The 24,351-nt window shown below is 40.4% G+C and overlaps 1 protein-coding gene and 1 pseudogene across 1 annotated transcript; both read left to right on the top strand.

Annotated features, from left to right (window-relative positions):
- Positions 1-11,181: 11,181 nt before the first annotated feature.
- Positions 11,182-12,117, top strand: LOC122449940 (olfactory receptor 4D2-like). The gene has a single exon (XM_043482095.1). It carries the CDS (start codon positions 11,182-11,184, stop codon positions 12,115-12,117), a length of 936 nt encoding a protein of 311 aa, XP_043338030.1.
- Positions 12,118-16,321: 4,204 nt separating this feature from the next.
- LOC122436795 lies at positions 16,322-17,278 on the top strand (annotated as a pseudogene).
- The last annotated feature ends 7,073 nt before the right edge of the window (positions 17,279-24,351 follow it).

The raw sequence follows: 24,351 nt of genomic DNA, 5'->3' as shown, positions 1-24,351 counted from the left end.
ATACACATGGGGAGTCGACCTTGGGTTCCAGTTGGTGAAATAAATGACAAATTAATAGGGTTTGTTTCCAGTGTAGTATACAAACCTTTCCCCACCTATCATGTTGTCCAAGATCACTTAATTTTTTATTTTATTTATTTATTTATTTATTTTGATGGAGGGTTCTTTTTTATTTATTTATATTTTAAATTTATTTATTTTAATTGGAGGCTAATTACAATATTGTAGTGGTTTTTGCCATACATTGACATGAATCAGCCATGTGTGTACACGTGTTCCCCATCCTGAAACCCCTTCCCACCTCCCTCCCCATCCCATCCCATCCCTCAGGGTCATCCCAGTGCACCGCCCTAGGCACCCTGCCTCATACATCGAACCTGGACTGGCAATCTATTTCACATATGATAATATACATGTTTCAATGCTATTCTCTCAAATCACCCCACCCTCACTTTCTCCCACAGAGTCCAAAAGTCTGTTTTTACATCTGTGTCTCTTTTGCTATCTTGCATATAGGGTCATCATTACCATCTTTCTAAGTTCCACATATATGTGTTAACATACTGTATTGGTGTTTTTCTTTCTGAGTTACTTCGTTCTGTATAATAGGCTCCAGTTTCATCCACCTCATTAGAACTGATTCAAATGCATTCTTTTTAATAGCTGAGTAGTATTCCTTTGTGTATATGTACCACTGCTTTCTTATCTATTCACATGCCGATGGACATCTAGGTTGCTTCCATGTCCTGGCTATTGTAAACAGTGCTGCAATGAACATTTCAGTATACGTGTTTCTTTCAATTATGGTTTTCTCAGTGTGTATGCCCAGCAGTGGGATTGCTGGGTCGTATGGTGGTCCTATTTCCAGTTTTTGAAGGAATCTCCACACTGTTCTCCATAGTGGCTGTACTAGTTTGCATTCCTACCAACACTGTAAGAGGGTTCCCTTTTCTCCATACCCTCTCCAGCATTTATTGCTTGTAGACTTTTGGATAGCAGCCATTCTGACCAGCGTGAGATGGTACCTCATTGTGGTTTTGATTTGCATTTCTCTGATAATGAGTGATATTGAGCATCTTTTCATGTGTTTGCTAGCCATCTGGATGTCTTCTTTGGAAAAATGTGTCTTTAGATCTTTGGCCCATTTTTTTATTTGGTTGCTTATTTTTCTGGAATTGAACTGCAGGAGCTGCTTGTATATTTTTGAGATAAATTCTTTGTCCATTGCTTCGTTTGCTACTATTTTCTCCCATTCTGAAGGCTGTCTTTTCACCTTGCTTATAGTTTCCTTTGTTGTGCAGAAGCTTTTAATTTTGATTAGGTCCCATTTGTTTATTTTTGCTTTTATTTCCAATATTCTGGGGGGTTTGTCATAGAGGATCTTGCTGTGGTTTATGTTGGAGAGTGTTTTGCCTCTGTTCTCCTCTAGGAGTTTTATAGTTTCTGGTCTTACATTTAGATCTTTAATCCATTTTGAGTTTATTTTTGTGTATGTGTTAGAAAGTGTTCTAGTTTCATTCTTTTACAAGTGGTTGACCAGTTTTCCCAGCACCACTTGGTAAAGAGTTTGTCTTTTCACCATTGTATATTCTTGCCTCCTTTGTCAAAGATAAGGTGTCCATAGGTGTATGGATTTATCTCTGAGCTTTCTATTTTGTTCCATTGATCTATATTTCTGTCGTTTTGCCAGTACCATACTGTCTTAATGACTTAATTTGTAGTAGAGTCTGAAGTCAGGCAGGTTGATTCCTCCAGTTCCATTCTTCTTTCTCAAGATTGCTTTGGCTATTCGAGATTTTCTCTATTCCATACAAATTGTAAAATTATTTGTTCTAGTTCTCTAAAAAATACCATCAGTAGCTTGATAGGGTTTGCAGTGAATCTATAGGTTGCTTTGTGTAGTGTACTCATTTTCACTATATTGATTCTTCCAGTCCATGAACATGGTATATTTCTCCATCTATTTGTGTCATTTTTTATTTCTTTCATCAGTGTTTTATAGTTTTCTATATATAAGTCTTTCATTTCTTTAGGTAGATATATTCCTAAGTATTTTATTCTTTTCGTTGCAATGGTGAATGGAATTGTTTTTTAATTTCTCTTTCTGTTTTCTCATTGTTAGTGTATAGGAATGCAAGGGATTTCTGTGTGTTAATTTTATATCCTGCCACTTTACTATATTCATTGATTAGCTCTAGCAATTTTCTGGTGGAATCTTTAGGGTTTTCTATGTAGAGGATCATGTCATCTGCAAACAGTGAGAGTTTTACTTCTTCCTTTCCAATCTGGATTCCTTTTATTTCTTTTTCCACTGTGATTGCTGTGGCCAAAACTTCCAAAACTATGTTGAATGGTAGTGGTGAGCGTGGGCACTCTTGTCTTGCTCCTGACTTTAGGGGAAATGCTTTCAATTTTTCACCATTGAGGATAATGTTTGCTGTGGGTGACTTTTATATGACTTTTATTATGTTGAGGTATGTTCCTTCTATTCCTGCTTTCTGGTGGGTTTTTATCACAAATGGAAGTTGAATTTTGTCAAAGGCTTTCTCTGCATCTATTGAGATAATCATATGTTTTTTATCTTTTGTTTTGTTAATGTGATGTATCACATTGATTGATTTGAGAATATTGAGGAATCCTTGCCTCCCTGGGATAAAACCCAGTTGGTCATGATGTATGATCTTTTTAATATGCTGTTGGATTCTGTTTGCTAGAATTTTGTTAAGGATTTTTGCATCTATGCAAAATGTTCATCAGTGTTATTGGCCTGTAATTTTCTTTTTTGGTGGCATCTTTGTCTGGTTTTGGCACTAAGGTATGGTGGCCTCATAGAATGAGTTTGGAAGTTTACCTTCCTCTACAATTTCCTGGAAGAATTTGAGTAGGATAGTTGTTAGCTTTTCTCTAAATTTTTGGTAGAATTCAGCTGTGAAGCCCAAATTCTGGTCCTGGGCCCGTCTAGTCCTGGGCTTTTGTTTGCTGGAAGATTTCTGATTACAGTTTCAATTTCCATGTTTGTGGTTAAGATTTTCCATTTTTTCCTGGTTCAGTTTTGGAAAGTTATACTTTTCCAAGAATTTGTCCATTTCTTCCAAGTTGTCCATTTTATTGGCATAGAGCTGCTGGTAGTAGTCTCTTATGATCTGTTGTATTTTTGTGTTGTCTGTTGTGATTTCTCCATTTTCATTTCTAATTTTGTTGATTTGATTCTTCTCCCTTTGTTTCTTGATGAGTCTGGCTAATGGTTTGTCAATTTTATTTATCTTCTCACAGAACCAGCTTTTAGCTTTGTTGATTTTTGCTATGGTCTCTTTTGTTTCTTTGCATTTATTTCTGCCCTAATTTTTAAGATTTCTTTCCTTCTACTAACCCTGGGATTCTTCATTTCTTCCTTTTCTAGTTGCTTTAGGTGTAGAGTTAGGTTACTTATTTGACTTTTTTCTTGTTTCTTGAGGTAAGCCTGTAATGCTATGAACCTTCCCCTTAGCACTGCTTTTACAGTGTCCTATAGGTTTGGGGTTATTGTGTTTTCATTTTCACTCGTTTCTACACATATTTTGATTTCTTTTTAAATTTCCTCTGTGACTTGTTGGTTATTAGGAAGTGCATTGTTCAGCCTCCATATGTTGGAATTTTTAATAGTTTTTCTCCTGTAATTGACATCTAATCTTACTGCATTGTGGTCAGAAAATATTCTTGGAATGATTTCAATTGGTTGAATTTACCAAGGCTAGATTGATGGCCCAGGATGTGATCTATCCTGGAGAAGGTTCCATGCACACTTGAGAAAAAGGTGAAATTCATTGTTTTGGAGTGAAATGTCCTATAGATATCAAGTCGGTTTAATTGATCCACTGTATCATTTAAAGTTTGTGTTTCCTTGTTGATTTTCTTTTAGTTGATCTATCGGCAGGTGTGAGTGGGATATTAAAGTCTCTCATTATTATTGTGTTACTGTTAATTTCCCCTTTCATACTTGTTAGCATTTGCCTTACATATTGTGGTGCTCCTATGTTGGGTGGATATATATTTATAATTATTATATCTTCTTCTTGGATTGATCCTTTGATCATTATGTAGTGCCCTTCTTTGTCTCTTTTCACAGCCTTTATTTTAAAGTCTATTTTATCTGATATGAGTATTGTGACTCCTGCTTTCTTTGGTCTCTATTTGAGTGGAATATCTTTTTCCAGCCCTTCACTTTCGGTCTGTATGTGTCTCTTGTTTTGAGGTGGGTCTCTTGTAGACAGCATATATAGGGGTCTTGTTTTTGTATCCATTCAGCCAGTCTTTGTATTTTGGTTGGGGCATTCAACCCATTTACATTTAAGGTGATTATTGATAAGTATGATTCCTTTGCCATTTAGTTTGTTGTTTTGGATTCAAGTGTATACACCCTTTCCATGTTTCCTGTCTAAAGGAGATCCTTTAGCATTTGTTGAAGAGCTGATTTCATGGTGCTGAATTCTCTCAGCTTTTGCTTGTCTGTAAAGCTTTTGATTTCTCCTTCATATTTGAATGAGATTCTTGCTGGATACAGTAATCTTGGTTGTAGGCTTTTCTCTTATCACTTTAGGGATGTCCTGCCATTCCCTTCTGGCCTGAAAAGTTTCTATTGAAAGATCAGCTGTTATCCTTATGGGAATCCCCTTGTGTGTTATTTGTTGTTTTTCCCTTACTGCTTTTAATATTTGTTCTTTGTGTTTGATCTTTGTTAATTTGATTAATATGTGTCTTGGGGTGTTTTGCCTTGGCTTCATCCTGTTTGGGGCTTTCTGGGTTTCTTGGACTTGAGTGGCTATTTCCTTCCCCATTTTAGGGAAGTTTTCAACTATTATCTCCTCAAGTATTTTCTCAAGGCCTTTTTTTTGATCTTCTTCTGGGACTCCTATGATTTGAATGTTGGGGCGTTTCACATTGTCCCAGAGGTCTTTGAGGTTGTCCTCATTTCTTTTAATTCTTTTCTCCTCTCTGCTTCATTTGTTTCTATCATTCTATCTTCTACCTCACTTATCGTATCTTCTGCCTCCATTATTCTACTGTTGGTTTACCTCCAGAGTGTTCTTGATCTCAGATACTGCATTATTCATTATATATTGACTCTTTTTTATTTCTTCTAGGTCCTTGTTAAACATTTCCTGCATCTTCTCAGTTCTTGTCGCCAGGCTATTTATCTGTAACTCCATTTTGTTTTCAAGATTTTGGATCATTTTTTTTTACTATCATTATTCTGAATTCTTTTTCAGGTAGATGCCCTATCTCCTCCTCTTTTGTTTGGCTTGGTGGGCATTTATCATGTTCCTTTACCTGATGAGTATTTCTCTGCCTTTTCATCTTGTTTAGATTGCTGTGTTTGGGGTGGCCTTTCTGTATGCTGGAGTTTGTGGTTCTTCTTTATTGTGGAGATTCCTCCTTGTGGGTGGGATTGAATGAGTGGTTTGTCAATGTTTCCTGGTTAGGGAACCTTGCATTGGTGTTCTGGTGGGTGGAGCTGGATCTTCTCTCTCTGGAGTGCAATGAAGTGTCCAGTAGTGAGTTTTGAAGTGTCTCTGGGTTTGGTGTGACTTTTGGCCACCTGTATTTTAATGCTCAGGGTTATGTTCCTGTGTTGTTGGAGAAATAGTTTGGTATGTCTTGCTCAGAAACTTGTTGGCTCTTGGGTGGAGCATGCTTTCAGTGTAGGTATGGAGGTTTTTGGATGAGCTCTTATCAATTAATGTTCCCTGGAGTCAGGAGTTTTCTGGAGTTCTCAAGTTTTGGATTTAAGCTTCCTGCCTCTTGCTTTCAGTCTTATTTTACAGTACCCTCAAGACTTCTCCATCTATACAGCACCAATGATAAAACATCTAGGTTAATGGTGATAAGATTCTCCACAGTGAGGGACACCTGGAGAGGTTCACAGAGTTACATGGAGAACAGAAGAGGGAGGAAGGAGATAGAGGTGACCAGGAGGAGAAGAGGGGGAATCAAAAGGGGAGAGAGCAAGCTAGCCAGTAATCAGTTCCCTATGTGCTCTCCACAGTCTGAACCCCTCAGAGAGGTTCACAGAGTTACACAGGGAAGAGAAGAGGGAGGAAGGAGGCAGAGGTGACCAGGAGGAGAAAAGGGGGAATCAAAAGGAGAGAGACAGATCCAGCCAGTAATCAGTTCCCTAAGTGTTCTCCACAGCCCAGAACACACAAAGAGATTCACAGAGTTGGGTAGAGAAGAGAAGGGGGAGGGAGGAGATAGAGGCGACCTGGTGGAGAAAAAGGAGAGTCCAAAGGGGGAGAGAGCAATCAAACCAGTAATCACACTCCTAAGTCAAAATGGGTACTGAAGATTGGATTCCTAAAGGTAGAAAGTTGATAACAAATACTAAAAAGAAAGATTGAAAATCTAGAGCAGGTGTTAGACACTCAAAAATACAGTATTAAAGAAACAAAATCACAAATATTATAAAATATATATATATGAAATTTGGTTTAAAAATAGGGTTTTTTTTTTTTTGCAAGGTAATAGTAGGTTATAAAAATGAAGATTAAAGGAGCAATAAAGAATTTAAAAATAGAAAACTTTTAAAATTACAAAATGTTAACAGTAAAATATATCTAGGAATTTCTCTGGAGCTGTTGTGGGCAGTGTGGGGTCAGTTCAGTTTCAGATAGTTCCTTGTTCCAGCTTATACTTCTTAACGTCTATAGGCCCCTTCCAATGTGGTCACTAAAAGGTTTTAATCTGTTGAACCTGTCATTTACAGAAAAGTTCCCTTTTTTTTGTTTATTTTGGCTTACTCTGTCTGCAGGTCTCTTCAGTGTCTAATTTCCGCCCTGACACAAGGGGGCGAAGGTGATCACTTATTTAGGCTCACTTGTTCAGTCGTGCTGTGGGGAGGGAGGAACACTGCAAACAAATATCACTGGCATGTGTGGGCCGTGCTGGCAGTGTCTCAACCACACGGGTTTGCCCCACTCATGGCGTGTGTGCTTTCCCAGTCTACACTGCTCAGGCTCCAGGTTGCTCTGCATGGGAACTGTCTAAAGCGGGCCCTGGGTTGCATGCACTTCCCAGGTCTAAGCCACTCAGGTTCAGGTTCTTGGGTACTCCACGAAGGCACAGACTTGGTTGGGCCTGCATTTTGTGCCCTTTCCAGGTCCGAGCAGCTCAGGCAACCAGGCGCTTGGTGAATGCACTCTCCCAGCTGGGTAGTGCGTCTTATCACCTACCCGGTCCCAGTCTCTCGGTTTCCTGGGTGTGCCACGAGAGCGCCGATCAGGTGTGCTGTGTGTCTCCTCTGGGGAGCTGATCTCTGACTGCGACCCTCCTGGCATATGTCAACTGTCCAGGATCCCAGGAAGACTTATTTTGCAACTGGGAGCCTGCTCACAGTGTGGTGGAGGATGCTGTCTCTGGGATGGAGATTGCCCCTCACCTTCTGGCTCTGGCTGTCGCCCTCCTGCCTCTCTGCCTCCTGCGTGGGGAGGGACCAGTCTGCTGTCGGCTAGCTCTCCTCTGGTATCCATTCAATCCTTTGTTCTGTGAGCAGGCCAGGCTGTGCCTCAGAGCTTTTCACAGGAAAGTTGTCTCTCTCTCTCTCTTTTTTTTTCCTTCTGGCTATCCCACAGTTTGGGTTGCTATTTCTCATTAGCTCCCTCAGATTGTCCACAGGGCATTCAGGCCCGGTCCCCACCCTATGCAGGCAGCCCATGCTTCCCTGTTCAGGCCTCGCTTGCTGCTGGCAGAAGTGAGCGTCAGAGCTACCTCTCTGCTGGAAGTCACAGCTAGGCATGTAATCTGTGGGTTCTTTTTTTTTTTTTTTCCCTCCCAATTATGTTGCCCTCCAAGATTCCAAAACTCCCCACAGACCTGCTGGTGAGAAGATTTCCTGGTGTTTGGAATCTTCTCCTCCTTCACGACTCCCTCCCTAGGACAGGTCTCTGTCCCTAACTCTTTTGTCTCTCTTTTTATTTTTTATATTTTGCCCTACCTCCTTTTGAAGACAATGGGCTGCCTTTCTGGGTGCCTGGTGTCCTCTGCCAGCATTCAGAAGTTGTTTTGTGGAATTTGCTCAGCGTTGAAATGATCTTTCAATGAATTTGTGGGGGAGAAAGTGGTCTCCCCATCCTATTCCTCCATCATCTTCTAGGATACAGCCAATTAACTTTTTTAAAGTAAGCTGTCAAACCAATGGTCTTCATAATATGAGAAAGAGACTGTCCATCATGCTGACAAGAGCAGTGAAACTCAGGCATTCTCAAACTGTGGCCTCAGATAAGTAGCATTAGCATCACCTGAAAAGTTGTTAGAAATGCTAATTCTCTGTAAATCTCAGCCATCCAAGATCTACTGAATCTTAGGTTTAGCATCCCCTTCAGGTGATTCAGGTGCATGCTTATAGTCTCTGAAATGGGTCCTTCCAAAAATCCTGGAAACTCAGAGAATCTGATTTTTCTAATCTTGGTCTCCTAATCTTACATGTCATGAATCTCTATAATTTTCATTGTCTATTGTTGACTTTTCTTTTGTTTATGTTGTGTGCATATGTATTTGATTTTTGTTTTGTTTTAATTGTTTTTGTTTTTTGGGCTTTTTTGTCCTCAAGGTAGGCCTCTTAAATAGTGTTTTTGAGAAACTTAGAAACTTTTTTTAAACAACTCCCATTGTTCCCTCACCCCAGTGGGAATTGTTTCAACTCTGCTTCCTGAGCTCAATCCAATAATTTCTCCCTGAGAATATGCACTCTTCCCCAGGGTCATGACTCATGTGTGTGAGTGATGCCAGAGATGAGGAAGCTGCGAGGCTGTATGGAGATGGTCTCCCAGAAAGCATAAGACATGAACTCTCTTCTCCCATCCAGGACTGAAGAAAGGTGAGAGCCTGAGGGTTTCCACACCCTCAGATAGGTCAACTCAGTTAGGTTCTTAGAAACACTTGTTGGAGGGTGGGGAGAATAAACAAGTGACCTAAACTTGATGGGACTAAGTGTAATGTTGGAGAAGAGCCTTGGGGAGAAATCTGAGGGTGGGTATATGCTGTTAAAACAGCTGCTTAGGGTTGCATGTAAAACCCAGTACTTTTAGCAACCAAATATAGATCTGGCCTTATGAGATAGGGAACAGAAGATAAGTAAAATCACTTTTAAAATCTCCACATAATTAATTACCTACTTAATACACTAATTGGACAATATTCACTGAGCATAAGGTGTATCAGAGTTGCTGTTTCAAGTTCTGGGGTTACCAAGATATTGAAATTATGATGTGGTTGGTTGAGGGGAGAAGGTTAAAAAAAATGAATGATAATAAACCTGTAACAGAGGTTTGTTTTCAATGTTTGTGTGTGTATGTTTGTGTGTGTGTCTGTTAGTCACTTAGCTGTGTCTGAATCTTTATGACCTCATGGACTGTAGCCTGCCAAGGCATCCCAAAAGGTCTCATGGGCAGCTGTGTAGAAGGTGTACTGGAATGAAAAGTGAAAGGGAAAATTCAAAAGGGAGCAATCCCTGAAAGATAATGGATTTCAGGAAGTCAGGTGAGAGTGGGTGGGGATTGAGAGGAAGCCAAAGGAGTAGGGAGGGCACTTAACCCTCGCCTTTTGCCTCTGTCTCTCACCCTCAGAGTCCTTCTTCATTTTTGTTCCCAATCCCTCCCCTGCCACACCACCTTTCCATGTCTTTTTCCTTCACCATTCTATTCCCCCAGCTTCCTTCCTTATGATATACTTTCTCCTTTGAAGTCTTCATTTATTTCACTTTCTTTTACTTCAACATTTTTTTTTCTTCTACCCTTGGATCAATATCACCTTCTGAAATTGCTGTCATTTCAGAAGAGCTCAAAGTCCCCTTCAGACAATGTATTTATCTATTTCTTCACTAATGAAATACTTACCCCTTTGCCATTTTCCCACGTATAATCTGGGGAGCCTCGTTCAGTAAGGGTCACCTACCCTGGAGGCTGGAAAGAAATGAAATGTCCGAGATGTGCAGCTGTACCCAGAGACTCCCTCACATGTCCTGAACCCCAATAACTTTTAACACATGTAGCAGTTAACTCCAGTTCACACCACCTAAATTGGAATATTTAGGACATTCTTTGCTTTGAGAATTAGCCCCATAAATAGCAAAAAATCCTTAACCAGTTCAGCTAAAACTGGATCTCTCTCTCCCAGGTGGCACATTGGTAAAGAATCTGCCTGCCAATGCAGGAGTCACAAGAGACCCCTGGGTTAGGAAGATCCCATCCCATGGAGTAGGAAATGGCAACCCACTCTAGTTTTCTTGTCTGGAAAATGCCATGGACAGAGAAGACGGGGGGTGGGGGTGGGGGGCTACAGTCCATGGGGTTGCAACGAGCTGGACATGACTGAAGTGACATAGTATGCACACACGCATGCACTTTTTAATTACCAACCATAACCAAAGATGGACACTGCAGGGCACAAATAAATTGGGAATCAAGGCCTATGTGTCTAGCACATTATGATTAAATTCTGAAGGGAAAACATAGGCACATGAGAACTTCATGAACATTCTGTTGCTTTCACTGTTGCATGAAAAATGATTGATACAATATTCATGCTTTCTAATAACTCTAATTGAAAAATAGCCTTTAAGTTATATAAAACATAAGAGGTTTTTTAAATAAATTAATATTTAAAAAGGAAACACAACTGGTGAAAAAATGTAGTAGAGACTGGAGTAGAGTAGCCTACACAGAGGAGAGTGATTAATATTTATTATTCCAAATACTGTCCTGGAAAGCTTATGTGTCATTTTACTTAATCCCTTAGCCAATTTCCATAAAGAAAACATATTTCTTTCAGATGTGGAAACTGAGACTCACATTAAATAACTTGCTCAAGGCCAAATCTCAAAGAAATAGAAATTCTCAAATTTCATTCTGTTTGATTTGATTCTAAGTATCTTTCCACCTAGATTACACTGAATCTTGGAAAGGCAGGTGGCTTGTGTCTTTGGATGGCTTTAAGATATCTCACATATGTTTTTTTCCAGCACCAAGTAAACTTTCCAGAGACAAGGTCATTCAGTCAGCAGTTGGTATTGGACTCTGTACATAAGAATGTCCATTATATTGACTTGGACAGCCTTGTCCAAGTCTATGGAGGCCTTGAGCACTAAGAGAGCAAGCAACAACTTCATGCCTGTCTCTGCTGTGTTTTCTTTAGGTGTATGGAGAAGACATTATGGATTCAGGGAACCTCACGTGGGTATCAGAATTTGTCTTCCTAGGGTTCTCACAGTATCAGGAGCTCCAGCTTTTCTTGTTCCTGGTGTTCCTGTTTGTCTACACCACCACTGTCGTGGGAAACTTCCTCATCATAGTTACAGTGACCTCTGATTCCAGGCTCCACACACCCATGTATTTTCTGCTGAGAAATATGGCTGTTATAGATGTCTGCTTCTCCTCAGTCACTGCCCCAAAGATGCTGGTGGACATCCTCGCTGAGAAGAAGACCATCTCCTACCAGGGCTGCATGGCCCAGATCTTCTTCTTCCACTTTCTGGGAGGTGGGACTCTCCTCTTCCTCTCAGTGATGGCCTATGACCGCTACATAGCCATCTCCCAGCCCCTCCACTATGTCACCATCATGAACACTCAAGTGTGTGTGGGGCTGGTGGTGGCTGCCTGGGTAGGCGGCTTTGTCCACTCCATTGTCCAGCTGGTTCTGATGCTCCCATTGCCTTTCTGTGGCCCCAACATCCTAGATAACTTCTACTGTGACATTCCACAAGTGCTAAGACTTGCCTGCACAGACACCTCCCTCCTGGAGTTCCTTATGATCTCCAACAGTGGGATGCTGGTCCTTATCTGGTTCCTCCTCCTTCTGATCTCTTACACAGTCATCCTGGTGATGCTGAGGTCCCACTCTGGGCAGGCGAGGAGGAAGGCAGCTTCCACGTGCACCATCCACATCATTGTTGTGTCTATGGTCTTCATTCCCTGTATCTATATTTATGCCCGGCCCTTTACCTCTTTTCCCATGGACAAAGCTGTGTCCATCAGCCAAACGGTTATCACCCCTATGCTCAACCCCATGATCTACACCCTGAGGAACCAGGAGATGCAGGCAGCAGTGAAGAGATTAGGCAAGCACCTAGTGATTTCCACTAGGGAGTGAACTTAAAATAGGTTGACTTTAAATGACAAATCTTCTCCCTGAACATTTGTTTTCCATGTGAGAAGTGGAGGAAGGTCTTTATGGAGTGTGACAGTTGAAATTAAACTAATATTTCTATGGACATTTTCCTGTGTCAGCTATTTTGTTAGCTACTGTCAGACTTCTCTCTCATTCTTACAAAACTGACAGAAGGTATGGTAGTAGTATACAGTTTTACAAATGAGAAAACTCAAAGAGAAAAGACTTGCTCAATGATGAACAACAAGTGAGAGGCAGAGCTTGGCCAGGAGTTGGTTCCTATGACCCCAGGTTTTGAGGCAGGGGATATGGGAGGGATTTGAAACTCAGAGTATCTCACCATCACAAGGGAAAACTTAGAGAGTTCCTCTTCTATGGGTGAATATCTCTGATGAATGGTCAACACTTTTATGTCAAGTCTGAAACAATTATGTTTCTTCTCCTCCCTGCTCTCTGCCTCATTCCCCACTGTGGTATTTTGGAAGTGATATCACTTGTTGAGTTTCTAGATGTTTTCCATCATCAAAGAACATATCTACCTGTACTTTGGATTGGGTCTTTCTTGACCAAATACTTCTTGGATATTCTGCAGGATATTCTACTTTAGTGACCAAATCTTTATATATTTTGGATGATATGGCTATGAGGACAATGTTGTGGGATGGTTGGGGAACCCAGGCTAGAGAGGGCAGGGACCTTGTCCTGCTTTCTGAGGGAGTCCAGTGGTTTCTCCCCAAGGATATACTCTTGTCTCCTAGGGTCACTCTCCTTGTTGTATAGGTGATGTATGGGCACTGGCTGGGAAACTGATCCTGCAGATAAAGGATCTCTAAGAAGATGGATGACCTGAAGACTCTTTCCCATTCTGGGCTGAAGGAAGGTGTGAAACTAGGATTTTCTCACCTGCATATAGAGCAGCTGTAAGAAGCATCCAGAAACACTTTTTGTAGAGTGTAGAGAATGAACAAGTGATATGGACTCCATGCTAGTCAGTCTGAAGTCTGAGGATAACCTCAAGAGTAATGCAGAGGATACAAGGCATTCAAAACAGATTCCTCAAGTGGCAAGTGAAAACCAGGCTTTTAACCACCAAGTAACATTTGGACTTGTGATTTGGAGGGAAGATGCTGAGAGCAAAGGGTAAGGTCGTACACCCCACAATTTTCTACAAGATCACATTGAACAAGATCACGTAATTATCTCCTAATACGTTAGAATAGGAACATATTTGATCAAATGCTAAATCAGAGTTGCTATTATAGGTGCTGGGGCTACTAAATTATTGAATTTACAATCTGGTTAAGAGAAAGAACAGGAAAAATATGATAAAAGCTGTAACAAATGTACTTACAAAATGTTATTGGAACCGGAACCCAGAGAAATGGATTAATTCTTCATGCGAGAAATGGAGGAGTCACAGAGGTGATATCTGAGGACTTCAAGGCTGAGAAGATAGTAGAAGGTATTTCAGGAAACAGAATGCATTCCCAAAGCTACAGAAATAACCAAACATATGGCATATGTGAGACACCATGGATTCCTGACTAGCCATCAGTTCCTGGGTAACAAAGATACTGATAAGAAAGGTAGATGGAGCCTGTGTTTTAGAACTTGGTGTGACCCACTGAGAGGGAGTTGCATGCACATATGTAAGCATGTTTTTGAACCATGAATTAACCCACAAAGCATGTTAGGCAGCTTCTCAGAGTCTGAGTTGTTTTTTTTTTTTTTTTAATAGTCAAAACTACTTTATTTATTCAAAAAGAAACAAGAAAAAAGATCCAAAAAAACTGAAACATGTATATTATCATATGTGAAACAGATCACCAGTCCAGGTTCAATGCATGATACAGGGTGCTCAGGGCTGGTGCACTGGGATGACACTGAAGGATGGGATGGGGAGGGAGGTGGGAGGGGGGTTCAGGACAGGGAACTGTAGAAATTATAGAGATTATTTTATTAAAAAAAAAAAGAAAAAAAGAATCTTAAAATCTGTGGAACTAATAGAAAACAAAAACTAAGATGATAAATATAAACATGTATGTCAGTAATTACATTAAATTTATTCAGACTAAATGTCCCACTTAAAACAACAAAGATTGTTATTTTGAATAAAAATTTTAAATCTAATTTTATGCAGCTTACAAGACAAAACTTAAATGTAATTTAATAGAGTGAAATAATACTATCATTATACATAGCATTAAAACACTAACTAAAAAACAAACTCCCTGGGACAACCCAGAGGGATGGGGTGGGGAGGGAGATGGGAGGGGGCGTTCAGGATCGGGGGACACATGTCCACCCATGGCTGATTCATGTCAATGTATGGCAAAAAACCACCACAATATTGTAAAGTAATTATCCTCCAATGAAAATTAATTAATTGATTTTAAAAACCCACAAAAATAGCTAATGTAGATAGACTAATATTAGAAAAGGAGATTTTTTAAAATAATAAGGGGGGATAATTCATAATATTAGATGAGAAATACACTGAGAAGATAGAATAATTCTAAATTTGTGTGTACCTAAAACATCGCCTGTGAATATATAAAGCCAATATCAGCATCATTAAATGTAGAAATTTTTTTAAAAATCCCAGAAGTGTAGTTGTAGATATTAATATACATCTAAGATTCTGAGTTTTAAGTTGTGAGTCTTTGATAGTCATTAAAGGTTATAATGAGCAAGGAAGGTAATCAGATACCAGTTTAGAAAGGTCTCTGTGACAGTGATATAGAAGATGGAGCGAAGTGGATGCAGATGGAAGCGGAAGGGTGAGACTAAAATGACCACTATTGGATAACAGATTGCAAGAGGCAGGTAAGGGGGTGGAAAGAGACAAGGCAGGGGAGTGAGGAGGGCACTTAACCCTCACTTGTCACCTCTATCTCTTACCCTCCATGTCCTCCTTCATCTTTATTCCTAGTCCTCCCCTCCTCTCCACCTTTACATTCCCCTTCCTTCCTCTCCCTTCCTATTAATCACCCCTCTTTATTGCTTTGTCTGTTTTCTCTTATATCAATATCTTCCTTTCTCTTCTATCCTTATATTCAATAACATCTTCTAAAATTCTAGTTTCATTTAGAAGAGTTCTTTCATTCCCCTTCATACAAGATCCATCACCCCTTTTTTAACCCAGACAATCTCTCTCCCCCATCTCATGTCTCAGCACACACACCACATATTCTGTTACTTCACCCAGTAAGGGACCATCTACATCAGTTAAGGGAGACATTCCCTATAGATATTCACCCACACGGCAGCCAAAAGATTTTGAGTATTGGCTATCAGCAAAGATGGGCACTGTAGGGCACAAATAAATTATAAGATGCATATTTATCACTGTGCAAACGTTTAGTTGAATTATGGATGGAAAATACAGAAACACAAAAAGTTCATTAACATTATGATGTGGTAACTGTTGCATAAAAATTTTTGGTACAAAATAGATTTTCAAAGAAGAGAGGAGGTTTTAGAGTAGGAGACTACACAGAGGAAAGTGTTTGCCATTTATTATTCCAGACACTCTTCTAGGAACCTTGTGTGTTATTTTATTTAATCCTCTAATAAAGAAAGTCATTTTTATTCCTACCATACAAATGTGGAAACTTAGACTCAAAGAGGTTAAGTAATTTCTCCAGAGTCAAATATCAAGGAAATAGAAATTTAAGTGCAGGTCTGTTGAACTCCAAGTGTCTTACTACCGGTAGATAACACTAAATCTTTGAAAGGCAGGTCACATGTGTCTTTGGATAGCGTTAAGCTATCTTGTGAATATATACTCATGTTTGTGTTCAGTTGCTCAGTCATGTCCAACTCTTCATGACCTCATGGACTGTGGCCTGCCAGGCTCCTCTGTCCACGGGATTTTTCAGGCAAGAATACTGGAGTGGATTGTCATTTCCTTCTCCTGGGGATCTTCTCAACACAGGGATTGAACCCACCTCTCCTGTGTCTCCTGCATTGGCAGGTAGATTCTTTACCACTGAGCCTCCTGGGAAGCCCCTGATGAATATATATTCCAGAACCAACTAGTGAACTCTCCAGAGACAAGACCATTAAGTCAGCACCAGGTATTATGATCTGCACATGAAAGTCCATCATCGAGACCTGGACACTCAATCTGAGTGAGCCCCTGAGCAATAATGCATCTCTTTCCTGGTCTGTTTTCTTTAGATGTATGGAGAGAACACCATGGAATCAGGGACTGATTCCATGGACTCTCTCATGTATATCAGAATTTATCCTGGGGCTCTCACAGACTCAGGAGCTCCAACTCTTCTTGTTTCTGGTGTTCCTGTTTGTCTGCACCACCACTCTCATGGGAAACCACCTCATCATGTTCACAGTGACCTCTGATTCCAGGCTCCACACACCCATGTATTTTCTGCTGTGAAACTAGGCAGTCATAGACCTCTGTTTCTCCTCAGTCCCTGCCCCAAAGATGCTGGTGGACTTCCTCACTGAGAAGAAGACATCTCCTACAAGGGCTATGAGGTTCAAGTCTTCTTCCTCCACTTTCTGGGAGGTGTCATGGCCTTCTTCCTCTCTATGAAGGTCTCAGACCATTACATAGCCATCTTCATGCTCCTCTACTATGTCACTATCATGAGCATTCAGCTCTGTGTGGAGTTGGTGGCAACAGCCTGGATGATAGGTTTTGTTCATTCCATCTTCCAACTGGCTCTGATGCTCCCACTGCCTTTTTGTGGCCCCAATGTCCTAGATAACTTCTACTGTGATGTTCCACAGGTATTGAGACTCACCTGCACTGACACTTCTGTCTTGGAGTTCCTCATGATCTGCAACAGTGGGATGCTGGATGTCATCTGGTTCCTCCTCCTCCTGGTCTCCTACTCAGCCATCCTGGTGATGCTGAGGTCCCACTCTGGGCAGGTGAGGAGGAAGGCAGCTTCCACCCATACCACCCCTATTTTCATGGTATCTATGGTCTTCATTCCAAGCATTTACCTCTATGCCAGGACCTTCTCTTCCTTCTCCATGGTCCACGCTGTATCCATCAGCCACACGGTCAAGAACCCCATGCTTGCCCATGACCTGCATCCTGATGAACCAGGAGATGCAGGCAGCACTGAAGAGATTACACTCACATCAGTTGGATTGTACAAGGGAATGACAGTGGGTAGATCACTTTGGCCTTGTTTTCCACTTGTAAAGTGGAGAGAGAGCTGCTGTGTCTGCCCTGTTCATATCTCCTGGATGTGTTGTGACGGTCTTCATAGAAGTAAATGCACAGTGAACCTAAGCAACATATTCAGATTTTTAGGAAAATGGATAATATCCTTATTTTTGTTTTTGATGGTTGTTTGAACACTCCTATGATGATAGGATGTGTTGTCACAGAAACATTCGGGAAAGTCCCACCCTCCTTTTTGCCTTCTTGGTGGACTCTTTCTTCTTAGGATGACAGCATTTTCCCAGAACAGCAGTTCTGTTTTTGTATTTTGACCCCTTTACCTAGTACCCCATTTAGGTGTGAGTCTGGGTTGTTGGAAACTGTCCAGCATTCTGAGTCTTAAGCCTTCAGTTGAAGACCCTAACCCATCACTTACCAAAGGATGATCTTGAATGAGACACCTGGGGTCTCTTGGCCTCATGGCATTTTTCTCAACACACTTGCTAGAACTAATATCTGGCCCAAACCCTCTAGCTTTATTATAAGAATCAAATTGAAAATACTGTGAGAAAACATTGTACCATATATTTTATTTAATTTGCAAACTGGAAATTATATGAATGTTGTTCTTCTCTATGTTTTAATACAGCATAAGTAATTATAACAAGCAAAAGATTATGTATAAAAATGCTTCTAAGGTATAAAACACTATATTATATGAACACTCATGAATATGCTACTGTTCAAGAACCAGCCTGTACTAATAATTTATACCTGGCTATAGGTGCTTTCCATCACATCACCTCTTCCCAGATGAAACCACATTCTTGAATATAGTGTTTATCATTCCATTGCTCATAAAAAGAATTTTATCACATATTAACATATTCAATATATTGCTTTGTTTTGCTTTTATGAGATTTATAGAAATGAAAGATTGTACAGAATATTCTAGAATTTGTTTTTTTCACTGAACATTTTTTCTAAATGTCCACATTGCTTTGTTTGGCTATATATTCATTCATATGCACTGCTGTGTAATATTCCATTGTAAGAATAAGCTTATTTGGATGGTTCCCAGTTTTTACTCTTGGAACAACACTCCTTGGAATGTTCTACTTGTCTCCAGTTGTTATGTTGAGGAGCTATGGATTATATACCTTGAAATGGAATTGCTGAATTGTGAGATCTTCAAAGATTTACTTTTACAAAGTAGTGCCAAATTGTTTTCCATAGTTGTACCTAATTACATGGTCAGCCGCATTGCTGAGGTTGATTCACATCCTCGTAATTGTTAATATTGTTGGACTTCTTAACTTTTGCCAATTAAGTCACCACAAAATGGTATGTCACTGCAGTCTTTTTTTTTTCAACTGGAGGATTTTTTAAAATATTTATTTATTTGGCTGCACTGGGTCTCAGTTGCTGCGTGTGGGATTTCCTCGATCTTCATTGCCTGTGCAGAATCTTTAGTAGCAGCATGTAGGATCTAATGAGGAATAGTTCCCTAATGAGGAATTGAACCCAGGCCCTTGCAATAGAAGCCTGGAATATTAGCCTCTAGACCACCATGGAAGTCCTAGATTTTTATTTTTAATGTAGAAGTTCTTATATAACTTGGTTACTAATCTATTGTCAGTGTTTACTATCAGTTCAGTTCAGTTCAGACGCTCAATCGTGTCCGACTCTGTGACCCCATGAATCGCAGCACGCAAGGCCTCCCTGTCCATCACAAACTCCCGGAGTTTACTCAAACTCATGCCCATCGAGTTGGCGATGCCATCCAGCCATCTCATCCTCTGTCATCCCCTTCTCCTCCTGCCCCCAATCCCTCCCAGTATCAGGGTCTTTTCCAATGAGTCAGCTCTTCACATGAGGTAGCCAAAGTACTGGACTTTCAGCTTCAGCATCAGTCCTTCCAATGAACACCCAGGACTGATCTCCTTTAGGATGGATTAGTTGGATCTCCTTGAAGTCCAAGGGACTCTCAAGAGTCTTCTCCAACACCACAGTTCAAAAGCATCAATTTTTTGGTGCTCAGCTTTCTTCAGAGTCCAACTCTCACATTCATACATGACCACTGGAAAAACCATAGCCTTGACTAGATGAACCTTTGTTGGCAAAGTAATGTCTCTGCTTTTTAATATGCTAATTAGGTTGGTCATAACTTTTCTTCCAAGGAGTGTCTTTTAATTTCATGACTGCAGTCACCATCTGCAGTGATTTTGGAGCCCAAAAAAATAAAGTCTGACACTGTTTTCACTGTTTCCCCATCTATTTCAAGTGATGGGACCAGATGCCATGATCTCAGTTTTCTGAATGTTGAGCTTTAAGCCAACTTTTTCACTCTCCTCTTTCACTTTCATCAAGAGGCTTTTTAGTTCCTCTTCACTTTCAACAGTATTAAAACAAGTCAGCATTGAAGATTCAATTTCTACCTGAATTTCTACAGCTACAAAATGTTGACTTTGATGAGCTCTTTTTTTTTTTTCATTTGATTTCACAGAAAATATGTTTAAATTTGGAGCACTTAAGTGATGTCTGGTCACTTAGAGCAAGATTTTTTTTTTCATCTCCATGTTATTCACTCTATACATATATGTTGATAATTCAAGCATCTGATTTTATTGTATGGCCCCACATAAAGAAAATATGTATCAATACTTACAGAATGTAATTGTCTGTACAATATTATTAAATGTGGCTTTGTTATTATTTTAAGGTATTTAGTGCTGACCTCTCTGAATTTAGCATTTTAAAAATATGATGTTCAGTTCAGTATAGTATTGTCTATATTTATTATAACTCCTCCCAGTTTGTAGTTTGTCTTCTTTATTTTTGTGTTAGGGTTATCAATCTTTCATTTTACTGTTGGCTTTTATTGAAATCTAATTTTTTAAAACTGCTTCTTAGAGGATAGAAATATATTCTTGCTTCTTTCAAAGCATACTAATTATATATAAACTTTTCTGTTTCCTTGGTCTTTTCAGTTTTCTTCTCACTAATTTTTCTATTTATTTTATTTTTTTCTCTTTGTTAGCAGCCTTCCTTAAACTCCTGGTGATTCCTGGCTATCTATATCTAAGCACAAGGCAATAAAAATACTAATTGGTACCTCGAAGTATTGAAGCTTTTAGATTTTACCTTAGGGATTCTGGTGGAAATCAGCTCTTTATTGGAAGAGACCCAAGTGCCAATACACAGAGGTCTATTTTTCTAGAGTTGTTGTTTCTGCAAAGAAAAATGTTGATTTCCTCTTTGTCTTAGATGCTCGAATTTTGTGCTGGGGTGAGGAAACTGATGCATCAGTAGCTCTAATTCTTACCTGACCTCCTTCTTTCATTTACATACTCACTTTTGATTTCGTGACCTCCACTGTTAGAAGAGGTTTTACTGTAAGACCTACTTCATGTCACTTTTAACAGTCTCTCGCCTCTCTTTCATCATATTCATTCCCTATTCAGGTGCTTTAAACAAGATAGCCTTCTTCTTGGTGGTCTATCCAAAGCCTTTCCCAACCACTTCCCCCTTGCTTGTCCCCCTCATGTGTTCATTTTCCCACAACCCTTAGAAGCCAGATTTGCTCATGTGATCCAGAAAGGAAAATTACAACAGTGTGTTAGCCAGGGTGCTTCTGGAAAATCTTTCTCTTCCCTGCATAGAGGCAAGAGACACAGGAGGAGAAAGAAATGGCTCTCTACCTGATTCCTCACCTCCAGCCTTTTTTAAAAATCTATTTTTAAATTGGAGGATAATTGCTTTACAATGTCTTGTTGGTTTCTGCTGTACATCAACAAGAATCAGCTATAAATATACATATATGTATAAGTATACATATATATCCTTCCTCTTGAGCCTCCCCCCTCCCACTTCCCCATCCCACCCTTCTGCATGCAAGTGTGTGCACTAAGTTGTTTCAGTCGTGTCTGACTATTTGCAACCCTGTGGGCCGTAGCCTGCCAGGCTCCTCTGTCCATGGGATTCTCCAAGCAAGAGTACTGGAGTTGGTTGCCATTTCCTCCTCCAGGGCATCTTCCCAACCCAGGGACGGAATCAGCCTCTCTTACATCCCTGCATTAGCAGGCTGGCTCCTCACCACTAGCGCCCCCTGGGAAACCCTCCCACCATTCTAGGTCATCACAAAGCACTGAGCTGATTTCCCTGTTTTATACAGCAACTTCCCACTAGCTACCTATTCTACATTTGGTGATGTATATATGTCAATGCTACTCTCTCAGTTCATCCCACACTCTCCTTCCCAATCTTGGTCCACAAGCTGATTCTCTACATCTGTCTCTCTATTCCTGCCTGAAAATAGGTTCAAAAGTTCCATTTTTCTAGATTCCATATATATCTGTTGATATACAATACTTGTTTTTCTCTTTCTGATTTACTTTCTGTCATACTTCACTCTATATGACAGACTCTAGGTTCAACCACATCACTACAAATGACCCAATTTCATTTTTTAGGCCTGAGTAATATTCCATTGTGTATATATGTACCACATCTTTATCCATTCATCTATTGATGAGCATCTAAGTTGCTTCCATGTCCTGACTATTGTAAATAATAACCTCCAGCCCTGAGATGTGTGAGGACACACACCATAATGAAGCATGAAGCATCTTGGCTCAGGAGGGAGAGACCCAGGGCATCACAGACTCACTACGTGTCCTGATATCACTGAGTTGTGGGTCCCTCTTGGCTCACTATCTTTCACTCCTGATTTTTCATAATTACCTTTTTATCTTTCTCCTTCCTTATTGGCTACCATCTCCCTTTCCCCTTCTCCTCTAGCTCTTCACATCCTCACATCTTTGATGATTTTTAGGCTGGGGTGGCCTGAGTCCCAAACACAGGGCAGTTATAAACCTTTAACTGCCTTCATTAAGTCTTCTCTGAAACAGGAGGGTATGAATAAACAAAGGAGCTATATACCACTATGTGCATCCTCTCAGCTCTCTCCTCTCTCCTCCTCCCTGCTGCCACATAGACCCTGGTCTGAAGGTCACTCTTCTGCAAACCTCCTCCACATGTTCTCACCTCCCTGAATGTAAAACCTTAATGTATGAGCCTGGTTCTTTAACTATATGCAGAGTGATCCCTGCCTGCTCTCCACCTAATGTCCCACCACTTACCCTGTGCTCCAGCCTCGTTGAGGCTTTCAGGGTTCATGGAGTGTATGCTGTCCCATTTCCACTCTGGATCTCTGTTTTCCCTGCCAGATACACACTTTCCCTCTTTTGTCTGCTAACACATTTGAACTTCTCCTCTTTTTAAATGTCATCTCTGCTCCAAAGTCTTTCTCCTCTTCCAGTCATGGTTAGCTGCTCAGCCTTTAAACATTTGATCATTCCCCTGGTAGAGCTATCTCCTCTCTGAAGTGCATTTATGTGTTTCTAGATCTGATTTCCTCATCAGCCTAGAGAAGAGAATGTATGTCTTATATTTGTATGTTCAGCATTGAGCATAGAGGTGTACCCAATCTGCCTTTTACTGCTCTCCTACTCTTAAAAAGGATAACTTTCAGTTATGCAAATAAATACTGATCTAAATCAAACTGACCACATGGACCTTGTCTAACTCAGTGAAACTATGAGCCATGCTGTGTAGGGCTACCCAAGATGGACAGGTCAGGTGGAGAGTTCTGATAACATGTGGTCCATGGGAAGGAAATGGCAAACCACTTCAGTATTCTTGCCTTGAGAACCCCAAGAACAGTTTGAAAAGGCAAAAAGATATGGCACTGAAAGATGAACCCCCAGGTTGGTAGGTGCCCAATATGCTACTGAAGAAGAGTGGAGAAATAACTCCAGAAAGAATGAAGGCATGGAGCCAAAGTGAAAACAGCACCCAGTTATGGATGTGACGGGTGATGGAAGTAAAGTCTGAAGCTGTGAAAAACAATATTGCATAGGAACCTGGAATCTTAGGTTCATGAATCAGGGTAAATTCAGTTCAGTTCAGTTCAGTTCAGTCACTCAGTCATGTCCAACTCTTTACAACCCCATGGACAGCAGCACACCAGGCTTCCCTACCCATCACCAACTCACAGAGTTTACTTAAACTCATGTCCATTGAGTCGGTGATGCCATCCAACCCTCTCATCCTCTGTCATCCCCTTCTCCTCCTCCCTTCAGTCTTTCCCAGCATCAGGGTCTTTTCCAATGAATCAGTTCTTCTCATCAGGTGGCCAAAGTATTAGAGTTTCAGCCTCAGCATCCATCCTTCCAATGAATATTCAGGACGAATTTCCTTTAGGATGGACTGGTTGGATCTCCTTGCATTCAAGGAATTCTGAAGAGTCTTCTCCAACACCACAGTTCAAAAGTATCAATTCTTCAGTGCTCAGCTTTCTTTATAGTCCAACTCTCACATCCATATGTGACTACAGGAAAAACCATAGCTTTGACTAGATGGACCTTTGTTGGCAACATAATGTCTCTGCTTTTTAATATGCTGTCTGCTGCTGCTGCTAAGTTGCTTCAGTCATGTCCAACTCTGTGCATCCCCATAGATGGCAGCCCACCAGCTGCCTCTGATTCTGGGATTCTCCAGGCAAGAACATTAGAGTGGGTTGCCATTTCCTTCTCCAATGCATGCACACATGCTAAGTCACTTCAGTCTAGGTTGGTCATAACTTTTCTTCCAGGGAGCAAGTGTCTTTTAATTTCATGGCTGCAGTCACCATCTGCAGTGATTTTGGAGCCCCCCAAAAATAAAGTCTGCCACTGTTTCACCATCTATTTGCCATGAAGTGATGGGACCAGATGTCATGATCTCAGTTTTTTGAATGTTGAGTTTTAAATCAATTTTTTTTATTCTCCTCTTTCACTTTCATCAAGAGGCTCTTTAGCTCTTCTTTACTTTCTGCCATAAGTGTGGTTTCATCTGCATATCTGAGGTTATTGATATTTCTCCTGGCAATCTTGATTCCAGCTTGTGCTTAACCAGTATAGCATTTCTCATAATGTACTCTGCATATAAGTTAAATAAGCAGGGTGACAATATACAGCCTTGACATACTCCTTTCCTGATTTGGAACCAGTCTTGTGTTCCATGTCTGGTTT

Source organism: Cervus canadensis, chromosome 1 (assembly GCF_019320065.1).
Source record: "Cervus canadensis isolate Bull #8, Minnesota chromosome 1, ASM1932006v1, whole genome shotgun sequence".
NCBI lineage: Eukaryota > Metazoa > Chordata > Mammalia > Artiodactyla > Cervidae > Cervus > Cervus canadensis.
This window is presented reverse-complemented; position numbering and strand designations above follow the sequence as displayed.